A 14,268-nucleotide genomic window follows, 5' to 3' on the forward strand; every position below is an offset into this window, starting at 1 on the left:
AGGCATCAGTAATCCACCACCTCAGCAGTTTGGCACCTCCTCTGTAGCTCACCTATTTTCATAACTACGACACTGCTCATCAGTGCCGCCACATGCCAATACGTCTGCTCCATATTCTTTCACTGGCTGGCAGTGTTACAGTTTCAACCAGTCAAGTTATTATTAGCGAAAGAAAAACACATACTAATGTAGTGTAGTTGCAGTTGGTTCTTTTAACAATCTAACTGGCTGCCCCGCAGTTCGTTTGAGCAGTATCTGGTTTTTACTCTTATTTAGAGCAGAAAACAAGACATACAAGTAATAAGTCTGAGTTTAAGTGGCCTGAGCAGGTTTGTGCATCTGTGTGTCTATGTGTAATCTCAGGAATATTCAGCAAGACAGAAGGTTGTAACTCTGTACTACAGCTGAATGCTGTGAGTATAAGTGCATCTGCCTTTGCCTCAGAGTGAACAATTTAATAGCGTTTTGGCCATGCACTACAATATAAGGTTTGCTTTGGGCTGCTGGGGGGACCACAAGGGTGATTTCCTCAGAGGCACAAACTGTGAGAGGAGAATAGACAAGACAGATGGGTGACAAACCTAAATGGATCCAACACATCCACACTGATTTTGACAAATGATTCAGTGACAGAAAGTGACGACTGTAATACACACACACTCACTAACACACAAACCCAGAGCCTATGAAGACAGAAGCACCAATGATTTGGTGGTGGTGACAAAAGTGATTTAAATCCAAACTTAGGTTCAGCCAGAATAATAAAAGCAGTTTCAAGTGGCAAATAATTGAGAACACACTCACACATACATACACACCACCCACCTCCTTCACCTCAGGCTTGCAGACATAAGGGAAGTGTGCCTGTCACAGCACAGTAAGCCAATAGCTAGAAGCGACAGCCTGACTGAGTGGTCTGGCAGCACTTCCAAAACTGTTATTGATCTGTCTAGAAATCAAGTTGTAGCGAGCAAAATGCAAGACATTACTAGTTAAAATCACAGGCTACTGTTAAGCCAGTACTACTATTGTCCTCCTCTAACATTTGTAACATGCAACACAGAGCCAAATTAACAAAACAGTAAAGTCTGTTAGACATTTCTTGACACCAGTGATCACATTTCTGTCCCAGTAGAGCTGTCCTATTTTTTTTAACTCACAGTAAAATATGCATTGAAATGTAAGCCTAACAGGCAAAACTTAGTAAGTAACTTGAATATATAAGTCTAAAACAAAATGTTCAATGATCTGTTCAAATTTAAAAGAAAGGTATGAGTATTTGCAAAATAAAGCTAATGGAGGAATGACCTGACCAAAGTAGCCTGCAAACAACTTTTCCTTAGGCTACTTGATTGATAAATTAACAGTTATCAAGTTAATTATTGATATTGCTGCACAGCTTAAGAGCAAAACTAATGAAAAACATTCCAACAAGAAACATCAGACAACTTGAGACATGAGGATGAGAGTAGGAACGTCTCTGTCCTGGTGAGCCCCGTTCTTTGTGGACTATGACAAACTTTATCTGCATTTAGGGAAGCTGGTGGACTCGAGCAATAAACAGTTGCACAGTAACATCAAAAGTCATTTAGCTACAGTAAGTAGAGAGAGAGACAGAGAGACATGCGTTTGCCTCACCTCGTATGTGAAGTCCAGAGTCTTTCCAGGTGGTCGAGTCTGCAGTTCAGGACTCAGCTGTTGTTATAGTGTCCTGCGCGGGTTTTTTTCCTACCAGCGCACATGTCCAGGTTCAGGTTAGTCTCCCGGTCACACTGTATTTTAGTTTGAGCCGGTTTTCACTGGTATTCCAAAAGTTTCACCGTCCCTTATTGCTTAATGGGTGTTAGTTTCACAAAAACATGCTAGCTTCTTCGCTCTGTGTGTTTAAACTGGTCTGAGGTTTCCCTTTTGATGACTGTACTGCCCACGGAGCCCCTTAAATATCAGGTGGACGTTATTATTAGACTTTGTTTTGTGTGCAACTATGCAACTTGTTTTACGGAAGCAAAATTAAATCTAAAAAAATTATTTTCTCCTGATACTTAAGCGGCTCTGTAGGTGCCCTCCTTTGCAAATGATTAAGGCCCGAACACCTGGGCTTCTCATCCGGCAGGCCTGGCGTATTCTGATTGGCTGAGCACAGAGTCTGGTGATTCAGGTAATCATCAATCGATAGCACAGGTATTGTTGATACTGTCAACAGTAAAACAACAATAAGCTACTTAATTCCTTTATAAATACAGAGATAAAGTGTGTTTTCACACTTAGACCTACAGTGGTCCTATAGTTGCAGTAATGTCAGTACACCTGCAACCAATATTAACACTGAAGCGCCAAAACTGAAACCTAAACGTCAGAAAAAAAAATATTGCGATGAAGAAATGATATCTGGACTCTTGCTGAAAACACAAACGCAGGCTACTGAAAGCTCTGATGCTGCCAGACTCCTCCCGAGCACGTCTGTGACACTAGGCTAGAAACCCGGAATCTGTATGCAATAGCTGACCTGTTTGCTGTGCAGAAAGGCTTTTAGGTTAATAATGCTACCCTAAGATCACACCACATCAGAAGGTTTAAATGATTAATTAAATTGCCGCTGCTGTGCAAGTGCATAAATTGCGCACAGCCCCTGTCTCACTTTGGAGCCGCATGTATCGATCCTGCTGCTGTGTGCTGGCACAGCTATGTAATAACGTCAAAAGAGCCTGTGTTCTACATTTATTTGGTCAGCGTGAGGTAGCGTCTGAAATCGGGTGTTAAAAGCCAAAAGTCAGGGTTGGGAACAGTGATCTCATGGTCGTCTACAGGGAATGAAATTTGCTCAGGTGTCCTTGACATTCTCCAGAAAAACTCCCCACTTTTTAGTTTTACTTGTAATTTAAGGAACATATTTAATAAATTTAATAGTCAACAGAATGTGAGGAAATACTGACAATACCTGCCATAATATTACCAGCACTGGGAGTGACAATTTCAAGTTAGGTTTTGTCTGACAATCATTGTAAAACTCCACTCCAATATAACTACTGAATTTACAATTATTACTTTTCACTAATACATGACAATTATGCTTTCTCTTTTTCAATACAGAGCTTCATTACTTTAACATTAGATCTTTCTTGAACAACATACCAATCAGCAGAAGTGGTAATTTTACAGACTACTGAGGATCCATCATCAGTAGCAAAAATATGTGTCTTGTCTGTAATCTAATTTGTTTGAACTTCAAAGCTCTGTTAATCAGTAGTGTGTATACTGATGTGCTGACCTTCTGTCATTTCAATTAGAGCAAGTTAGTATCAAAACGGCTGTCTTCTAATCCCCTGTGCATGTATGCTACTCAGCCGCTTGTAACATCACCAACACTAATTGCGGCAGAGTCCAGAAATGAGGAGCATGCACAGGTTCTCCCTAAGGGATAAACAGTCAAAGTCGACATCCCACTCACATATGCATGCACACAAACTTATTCTAACGTGATTGATTTTCTAAACACTTCCATAATTTATGGCCGCTGCCAAATGAAAACTCACTCAAATAGGTTGGAGGCTAATGTCAAATGAGGTAAAATTACTTGTGCCTGCACCTGCTGCAGTGTACAACCTTTTACAGCCCATTCAAATGTTGCCACTGAAAAAGGTTTTCTCAGTTTTCTGAGTAATGGCCCCACAGACTCTTTATTCAGTGCTTTACTGCATGTTCTACTTTTCAGTCTTTGATTTTATTCACTCTTTTCTTTAGAGATTTGTGCAGCAAAGTCCAACTAGCCCAAAAGACGTAACATAGATTCCCTGCTTCTTGCAATGAGCTTTTTTAGTGGTAGAAGTCGGCTTTTTACAGACACGCCTTATTTTACAATGAAGAGCCTAACATTCATGATGGAAAATAAATCCCAATCACTACATATTTGCTTCAGTTTTATTTGTATTAAACATTAACAGTAAGGAGGCAGTGGACAAAAATCTTTTGATAAAACATTTCTCATGTGATCAAACAACCTTGAGATTGACAAAAATTATCTTGGATAGAAATAAGAGAAATACTTAGGGCAAACACATACTGCAAGGTGTTTTTTTTTATCATCACAGAAAAAAGTTTCTGAACTGTGAAAAAAATGACTCTATGAAGGAAAATTTCTTTGTTTTTATCCATATATGGGTAGATTATCCATAATGCATTTGTGGGCTAACTGGTCAGAGGCTATCAGCATAAGTCTGCCCAATAGTTATATATACATATATATATAATCATCCTGAACTGGAAAAAATAAGGTTTAAGAGATTATCATCAACTTTACCGACACAGGTTCACTAAGTCATTTCTTTCAAATCCATCTTAAGCTGGAATAGTCATAGTGCAAAGGCTGGATTTTAAAGGAGGGGGAAATGAAACAGTCACTCTACTTCTATTAGGTGACTGATCTAAAAATATAAAATTTAAAGTTTAGTATGGAACCAATTCAATTGGTCAGTTTTGTTTTCTGATGTGTAACTTTGGTAACAACACAGACCTATGACGTCTATGAAACTTCTGTAATGCTAATGCTTTTTAAAAAACTTTTGTTGTGATTGACTATCGTGTATTAAGAAGAACCCCATTGTTGTCATTTTAAGTTAACAGTTAACATTAACAGTTTAAATAATATATGTACAATTATGCATTTCAGTTTCAATATTACAGCAAATCAAAAAGAACAAAACTTACAATAAAGCACATTAAAAGACCAGGACAGTATAATATCTGTGATTCATTAAAATTATAACATCATTCTTTTGATTATGATTATTATCATGACTACTATCATTATTTGTTGGGTGCCAAGACTGTTTTAGGTTAATGTTTCTATGGCAATAAATATAATTAAGGCAGAAACAAAAACAATAAATAACAGATTAAGTGTAGTGTCTAAAATGCACAATATGCAGCTAATAAAAAGGAATAATTGAGGTTTGTGAGGTACACCCACTTCACAATTGCAGATCCATGTTTCCCAGCAGTGAACTTCAATATCATCATTTGTTTTTACAACCAGACAGGAAAAAAAAAGTCTTTGTGAAAGACCTGGGTCCCACATTTGAACTGCCATCTCAGATTTGGCCTTTTCCATTGATGATATTTGACAGAACCAGCAGCCCACCTTTTGAACACAGCTGAAGCAAGCATAGTTCTTTCAACATGGTGAAAAAAATAAAATGAGTGGGCAGTGCAAACGGGGCCAAATAATCCCTTATGGCATTTCACATAGTGTCAACTATATTATGATGCATGCATTGACAAGGGGTGTAAATAACATTTGTTAAGAGGTCAGCCAGCGACAAAACATTGTTACCCTTTACCTGTAAACACACCACACGGGGAAGGTTAACTGCACATTACAGCTGCAGTTCTCAGTTCAGGTCCTCAGGAGCCACATTATAGCTGGCCTTCTATCCTACCAGGTAATTAATTGCATTCACCAGTTGTAAAATTGCTCCCTAATTGGAAAGCCTGAATAAAAATCAGCAGCGCAGTAGGTCCCAATACTGAGGACTCAGAGCTGCTGCAACATAGTCTGTGACAGATACACTGTATGACAATACATGAGTGTGAGGAGAAAGATGGAGGTGCAGTAAGGAGAAAACCTTGGACATGATAGAGGGGAAGGAAGATAAAGGATTAAAAAAGGAAGAGGAACAAAATGTAGCCTAGGATGCTCCACTGGGAAAGAAGACGGAAAGTGTATAAGAGACTGAAGTGGAATAAGGTGGGTGAACACTGGAAAAAAAATACAGACAGAAAGAGAAGGGACAATGTTAAAAGAGAAGATAAAATAAGAGGAAAGGGTGTGAAAGAGAAGCAGACAAGAGAGAAAGAGTTGTAACTTCCAGCAGTGGGAACAGAGTGGTCTTACTTTAGGCTATTCTTTATCTCTACCAGATCCTTGCCTCATGTGGTGTCTGCATTACACCTCCAACACACACACACGCACGCACACATGCACGCACACACACAGACACAGACACAGACAGACACACAGGCACAACTAACTTATGGGGCTTCCCTACAGCCAGATGCCGTTTAGAGGCAGACAAGGTCAACAACTCCTTTCAAATCTGCTGGGAATTATGAACTTCTGGCCTTAACCAAATGCCTATGGGGTAAGAAAGAGATGTTGGACAGTTCTCAGTTCAACAGAGCAAAAATGTTCAGCAGTGGTAGATTAAACACATTGTTATGCAGTCCAGTTGTACACAGATGTAAAAGAGAAGGTGGGTCTTCTCACTTATTAAAATGTGACACGTTTTGTTCCCTGAACTGTGAGTAATGTTGTATAAGTCAACTGGTCATGGCAGTTATAGCCTATGTAAAGCTCACTCAAAAGATATATGTCCTACTGCCCAAAACTATCTAATGGCTAGTCTTATCATATCAAATGGCATATCTTTAGGTTAGTTTTAAAATGATAACAAACACTTCAAGAAGATAGGACTGGGTATCAGTTAAAAATTCTTTTTTAAAATCATGTTTTCTGTTTCTTTCCTTACATTATTTGATCAAGTAAACATTTTTCTGTTCAGTATTTATTCTGGCATTTGCTTTCTGAAACAGAACAAGACTCTAGACAATTGATTCTGTCAAAACATGTCAGCCAATCCCAGTGTGTAAAACATTTTTGCTTTTGAATCCTAAAAATATTGACACTGTCGTTTAGCAAAGCACCATTAGGTATACTCCTTCAATACCCAGCTCTAAAGATGATTTGAAGGGCTTCATTCCAAAAACTGGTAACTTTTTTCCCTATGTTGGAAAAAATACACAATGCTTACTGTGCCAAATTTAAAAATTGTTTTGTTCAATCTCATTGCCTGAGGTGCTTTGATCTAGGAGTGCTAATTAAATATAATTTTGCCTTAAGAGGTGTCAAATTGTTCAAATGGCGTACATCTCCTTTTGGAATGAAACTCTTCACTTCAGTTTTTGTACTGTACTAATCTAACATTGCAGATTAACACCGATTCATGTACTGTATATCATATGGGTAACACTGCATTTCTACAAAAACAGTGCTGGAGTACATCTAATGCTATTTTATGGGAGCAGAAGGGCAAACATTTAGTTCTCAAAACAGTCTACAAACAGGTTCTTGCTTTAGAGGCTTAGAGATTCTCTTCTTGAAACACTGAGGTGAGAGCTGATACTGAAACATTATTAAAAGACTTTAAAAGTCCCCTTGCAGTACAAAAATCTCACCTGTATTTTCCTTAAAATTTAAAAAGCATGCAGTAAAAGGGTTACAGATGTGGATGTTTACCTAAACACATCTCTTATTCTGGTCTTTTGTAAGTGGACATCAAGGGGAGGAGTTTGTTTGATGCAGGATTTGGCAATGTGAGAATACATCCTTACAAGCATAAATTACGATTATGGCCAGTCCCATAATTCCTTGAGCAGCACATTATTTTAAATGATAAAATAATGAATGGATAAAAAAAAAAAAATCTTAAAAACAGTAGCACACACATGTATATACCTCATCTTTTTGTCCTATTTTAATGCCATGTTGCTTGTGCAGATTGTGAGGCAGAGATATCAGAGATGATGCCTCTGTGTGAGAGTGTCTATTTAAGTGTGTGACACTTGATCTCTGTGTGTGCATGGATATGAGATTGTGAGTATGTGTGCACTTTGTGTGTCTGTGGGCGTAAGCATATCTAAACTGTCAGCATGACACAACGTGGGAGTTCTGATAGACGGGTGAGTGCCTTTTTCATACTCACAGCCGGGTGTGTGTGCACTTGCATATGAGTGTGTTTAAGCGGGCAAATCTGTGAACAAAATGCCAGCAAAAGGTTGGTCTGGATTGTAAATAAGAGACAAGTGTGATTGCAAGTACATGCGGTTGATGATTCGGGGAAATTGTGACAGTGTAACACAAGCAATTTGTACAGAAGGAGCAGAGTTTTTTTTTGTTTTGTTTTTTATAAAATCATACATTTTGTCACTTATGATTGGGATGATGTAAATGTAAAAGTGTATACTCAACTGTCTCTCTGTGTCAGAGCTTGCAGCTCAGCAGTATGTAGGGAATGTTGAAGGAAAACATTTTTACGACTATAACTATGCAGAGACAAAGGGCCTCGAGGTGGTTGTCCTAAACGTCCTGCAAATGTGGAGGAAGAGGACGAGGAAGAGGAGGCGGAGGGAGGAGTTGGAGGCGGAGGGGAGGCTTGATCAGACAATGAGATGCTTGGAGAGGGGCTCCCTTTGCTTGCAAGACTATGGAGGCTTGATGAGGTACTGGTCCCAACTGCACGAGGGATATGGCTAGGGGGATGGTGCTCTCCACCTCCTCTCTTTACCCCACCTGACAGACTCGTTCCACCTGGCTCTCCTGGAGTTAAAGACTCAGAAGAAGAGGACACTCCCTCTGGCTGCCTGGAGGACAAATATGTAATAGCGGTGTGATCAGCAGCTGCCAAACCAGAGCTCAAGCACTGGTTTGGACTTGGGCCTGGACGAGAAAGTTGAAGCTGGGCTGGGGTACCAGGTGAGGGATGGGTTGATGCTGCAGAAGTTACAGAGGACAAGTTAGAGGAGCCTGGAGCCATATTGGGAGGAGGGTTACGGGCTGCGGACTGTGCCAGTACCCCTGGGCAGTGGCGCTCTTCCCTGGCAGTGTGTCGTTCAGAAGCAGAAGGCCGACCATACAGCGGTGAATAGTGGTGGGTGAGGTGCTGATTATAATGGTCCCCTCCTAGTGCTGCTCCCACGCCCCGCACTACCCTTCGGTCCCTTGGTACCAGGCTGTTGCTGCTGCCTAGTCCTGACAACCGGCCTGGATGATTGGTCTGACAGAGAGAAAGATAGAAAGAAAGAGGGAAAAAAATAAACACTAATGTATAAGACCTTCCAATTACTTGCTGTCTGTCATTAAATGTGTAATGTGTACCTGCTGCTTTTCTAGAATAATTCACTGCGTATGTCCCAACGGAACAAGCAGGAAAGAGAGAGAGAATCACACAGGCAGCCAGAGACAAATAAAGAGACAGGCAGCATGAGAGAGAGAGCACCGTTGTGTGTTCAGTATAGATTGTTAATTGGGTGACATTTGGAGAATGATCTCTCTGGGCTCCTGCAGCTTGTTCTAATTGTTTCTAAACCAACCGGAACCCTGCTCACTAAAGAACAGACACTCTAACATGCAACCCCCCCCCCCCCCACTATAAACATTAACACACACACTAACTTACATTCTTAGAGACTTGCCCTGCATCCCTACTTGCCTAACTATAACCCTCACTCCATCCTTAACCCAATGCTAACCTCAGCCTAAAGTGTGCATACTAAAATTCCACTATTTCCATTGTCAGGTCCCTATAACCCTATAACCCCCCCCCCGTAGCCTGGGGATATGCGTTCAAGGTATGCACAAATCCCCAGTCACACAAAGCAATGGGAATTCACTCTCTCTCAATCACACTCACACACACAGGACACACATGCACACACAATGAGGAAGATGGCACATAAAGCTAGATGGCAGAAATGGGAGCCACCTGTTCTCTTTCACACTCCACTGCACCCCCTTATGCAACCTATCTCATCACTGCCCCCCTTTCCTCTCTCTCTCTCTGTCTCTCACACACACAAAACCAAAATCACACCGGGACCAAGTGTGCAGCGTTCACTGAAGTCATACAGTCTCATCCAACACTGAATCTCACTGGAGAGTAAGCCGAGTTGACATTTACCGGCACAATGGCTGTGTGTGTTTTCCTGTGTGCATTTGTATGAGCGTGTAACAGTGTAATTGCATATGCACACAAATTGTATGCAAATGCAACATATGTGCCAATATGGACATATGCTCAGAACTAACAGCCATGTGCTTTCATGCGTCTGAATGGGATCAGGTTTCCATGTGCTTATGTATGCAAATTAATATTAAAGGTAATGTGGTTACTGTGTTGAGGCTGTCGAGAGAAATTTGGTTTGAGAAGTAGAAATGTAATTAGCTAGAACACAGCTAAGTACAGTGTAAGAGTGGCAATGTTAATTCAATGAATCTGTTTGGTTTTATGAGCTAATACAGTCAACCTGAAATCAAATTAAAAAGGGGGGGAGAGAAAATAGGAAAACAAGTTGAAACACTATGTATTACAGTGTGTATAACTAATGATGCTTATCAGACAGAGAAATATTAGCTGTGAGGCATAATTGGTCAGAGTGTCACAAGCACTTAGAGTTAAGAAAAAACACTGAGATGACGAGTTTGTACTGTACAAGTTTGGTTTGTAATAAGGGGAACTTTGTTGCTCATCACAGAACTCAATACAACTTGAATTACCTCAATTTCTTAACCAAATCCTAATTTAACATTATTATCCCGTTGATTCACACGTCTTTCTGGGTGCAAAGTGCACATTAGCAGCATATGATAATTTCTGAATGCAAGCCCACAAACCAGTCGCTCCTCATTGTGAGCTGTTTATGTCGACATATACACATTTCCTGTTTACCGCTGTCAATGTGTCTTTATTTCAGACAAGTAACAATTTCACCATATTTTGCTTTGGTTAATGTAATTTTACTTTTTCTGTCTACACAAGTAGAGTGTGAGCTATCGGCATCACTTTACATCCATCAGATGATGAAACAGAGCTGGTATCTGTTGCACTTCATGACAACCTTTTGTGTTTAAGGTGTATTTTGAGCTTCTTTAATATGTAGCCAGTGTGATACTGGGCTTTGGCTCAGCCTATAACGCCTGATGCTATAGACAAAATTGTGTTATCAGCTCTAATTAAAGTATATGATGGGTCAACAAATAAAAAATTCAAGCCTTTTGTAGACAGAACACATTTTAATTAGATTAATAATGAATTAAACTGACTAGATTACATTTAATAAAGAAGCCATTTCATGCAGTAGAAAGAAAGTATTACTAATTGTACTATCTGGTTGGAAAATTCTGCTGGGGCAATATCTTGTGCAAATTTCCAGCCCCTGAACACCACCAGACTTTTAATATCTTACTGTGAGATGCTATTTCTAGCTTTTTTTGCATTTCAAAGTATTCAAGGATTCAATGAGGATTTATCTGTGACTGTGCTGGGCTCTAATTTAGTCTGAGGCAGTATGGAGTACAGGATGGAGTAAATAGGATAAGTAAACATGGTCCTAAGAACACAGACACAAAAAAGCAGAACAATTGAACAGGGTCAATCCTGCTTTGAACTGCTTTGCTTTCTGTTCTTGATAATGATCTTCATGACTAGTATATACAAAGCTTTTTTTCTTGTCTTGCTTTCAACAAGAGAAATTTTACATTTTTTCTACCTTTAATGACAAGTTGTTTACTAGAAAAGACATTACATTTGTTAATAATATCTTAATGTGTTGCATACCTCTGATGCTTTTAATATCCTACCTACAGGAAAAAGAATGCTCACTTAGAAACATGAGTTACAGTCTTATAAAACGCTCTTTAAAAGCTCAGTCCTCATGTCATGCCATGTTCTACTGTCAAAAAACAAAACAAAATAGACAAAAAAAACAATGTAAAGAGCTACAGCAGTGTGTCTGACTTTCTAATGGACTCTAATGGGTAGATAAACACTACAAGATGTCTTACAGATTCCTTTATCCAATTAAGAGGAGTGAGAATTTCCATTCCACCTAAATTTTCTATGTAGGAGTCCTGTAAAAAAAAACATGAGGGAATTGCCACATCCACTATGGTCATGTAGGTTTATGTGGGGCGGCTTAATTAGGGCTTAGTTTATAATCTTACAAAAAGATCTGTAGCTTTTCTCCACCCTTGAATATTGGAGAAAACAACAGAAGGTAAGGCAAGAACAGCAAGATACAAATTGGCAGACAAAGAAATAATCACTAGGCACAGAACAAAGGGTTGGTTGCAGAGACATATGCTTTGTATCAAAGGGACATTTCTGATCCAAGTTCAGAAGGAAATAACCTAAAAAATTAATCAAATAAAATGAATCAAACCAACTTAAAACTGGGCTGTTGTAGCACAGGTGTAGTTGAAGGGCAGAAAGAGAAGTAATAAGGTCAAGCAGAACAAAAGAGGAGTAAACAAATGGAGAAAAAAAGGTGAGAGGACATGGTGAATGAATGAGGAACGATTGAGAAGGTGATTAAAAACAGAGATAAAGAAAAATGAGAACAACAGAAGAACAGACAGGCACAAGGCACAGAGAAAAATAATGGTAAGGCTGATTTACAAACTCAGGTGTCCTTTCTCAAGTACACACTCTGCGGCAAGCGAGCCACCTCGTCACCAGTGACAGAACAGCCTGCGTATGTGCAAACAGTCTGGAGTGTCTCTTACACACACAGTGCTATGAACATTAGCACACACACTCTAACTTACATTCTTAGAGACTTGCCCTGACTTACATCCCTACTTGCCTAACTATAACCCTCACTCCATCCTTAACCCAATACTAACCTCAGCCTAAAGTGTGCATACTAAAATTCCACTATTTCCGTTGTCAGGTCTCTATAATATGAATGTGTAAACAGGCTTCAATCCCCACAGTGTGAGTAAAAGCAGACACAAACACAGCCATAGGTAAATCAGAGTGATTTAAGAGGGCTCTCTCCTGCAGTCTTAGTTTTTATTGGGCACTGAAGAACACAGCAATGTGGTAAATGCCAAGTTTGCATAAAACAGCTCCTTAAAACTCTAAAACTTCCTAACACAACGTTTGCTATCACCTGTCTTAGTCATTTTTATATCGGTAGAAGAAAGGACATGGGAGATTTATTTCATGAATGTTGTTCCCCTCACACAAACTACAACTAATTAATTATAGACAACAACCCAATATAAGCAGAGTACTCCTTCCATAACTGCACCATGGATCAGTATTTCTGCACCCACACACACAACTGTAATGAAGGCCATGGGGCTGAAATGCCCTGGACCCCAAAAGTTTCCAATTTTTCACCATGAGATTAGAGAAGCAAGTTTGCAAATGTGAATTCTTTATATTCTGTGACTCCCACATACTCTGGGAACAAAGTAAGCTTTTGGTTCTTTGAAGGTGTGAAACGCCAGGGTGTTCAGTACAGACACAATAGCAATGCAGTACACCCACACAGATGGTACTCTAAATCCTATTTAGATGATAACCAAATATAATTTTCCAACCGGGATGTATGAGCCCTAATCATCCTACCTCATCCTCTCTACCTTTATCTCAACAGACAGTCTCATTCATATTTATTTGCATATTTATGCCCAGCATGACACACTGTGGAGCTGTCAAGGTGCAAAAGCCCAAGACATGAACTGTAAATTTGATTTTGCCTCTTTAACAGTAATCAGTGATGCTGCTTTTATGTGTGGACTCAAAAGACAAACAAGTTCTGAAAAAGACTTAAAACCAAAAAACGTGTATTGTGGTATTACTGCCAAACATAGCTTACATTAATGCTATGCCATGCCTTGTTTGTTTCTATGTACCTGCTCAGTCAACTGTTTTAGGAAGACCAAATAATCAATTTTCTCCTGATCAGTAGCAACTGATCCACCTACAAAAGGCCTTTCCTCCATGCCCACCACCCTCTGTCAACCTGCTGACTCTGCAGACCACATTCTTTGTTCTTTTGAATTCATTTAATCAATTATGTTATTTATCAATTAAATTTTAGTTTACCCGACTTTGTTTCCTACTTCTTGTTGCTTCCCTCTGCGTCAGGTTGGAAACAATTTGTTTAGTGTAGGGGTGATAAAAAGAGCCAATGTCCACACTCAGGAATCCTACAAAGCTCTTACCCAGAAAGTATCACCGAATAATCACAAGCAAGGTATGTACAGCAGTTTCCCACATCAATAAAAGGCACTTTGAAGGATAAATCGTGAACAATCAATCAAACAAGGGGTGAAACTGCAGCCTAGGCTTAGTGTCTCAAGGCCACAGCAAACCTTTACTTTGAACTCGTGGGTTTTCATCAATACACAAGCCCCTTAAGGAGTGAGTCTCTTGTACAGCCTGTAGCTGCATCCTTGCCTTTTCCTCTCTCTCCCCGTCTAGACTTTGTTGTAGTCCTCCATCTTCGTCCACCCTCTGTTCCCCGCCTCTCTTTATCATTTCACTATACAGGTCTGTGCCTCGCTCTGCACATTATATGATATAGGAAGCAAATTAAAATGCAAAAAAATCCAAAAAAACACTAGTAGTAAATTTTCTATAGACAAGGTTAGTCGTTTGACAAAATAAAGAACAGAGGACAGAATAAAACCACAATGTTAGGGGT

General features: G+C 39.6%; 1 protein-coding gene across 2 annotated transcripts in view; it reads right to left on the reverse strand.

The window, feature by feature from the left end:
* Positions 1-3,904: 3,904 nt before the first annotated feature.
* ccser1 (coiled-coil serine-rich protein 1) overlaps positions 3,905-14,268 on the reverse strand; it is a 105,673-nt gene continuing 95,309 nt past the window's right edge. Inside the window, exons 11-12 of one of the 2 annotated variants that reach the window (XM_026321277.2) lie at positions 8,628-8,828; positions 8,323-8,545 (exon numbers count right to left, since the gene is read on the reverse strand). In XM_026321277.2, the coding sequence (XP_026177062.1) occupies positions 8,468-8,545; positions 8,628-8,828 (279 nt within the window). In that variant the 3' untranslated portion in view covers positions 8,323-8,467. Of the gene's footprint in view, positions 8,829-14,268 lie in introns of both variants that reach the window. The other variant, XM_026321276.2, reaches the window with a different exon arrangement.

This window comes from Mastacembelus armatus, chromosome 9 (assembly GCF_900324485.2).
Source record: "Mastacembelus armatus chromosome 9, fMasArm1.2, whole genome shotgun sequence".
Lineage (NCBI taxonomy): Eukaryota > Metazoa > Chordata > Actinopteri > Synbranchiformes > Mastacembelidae > Mastacembelus > Mastacembelus armatus.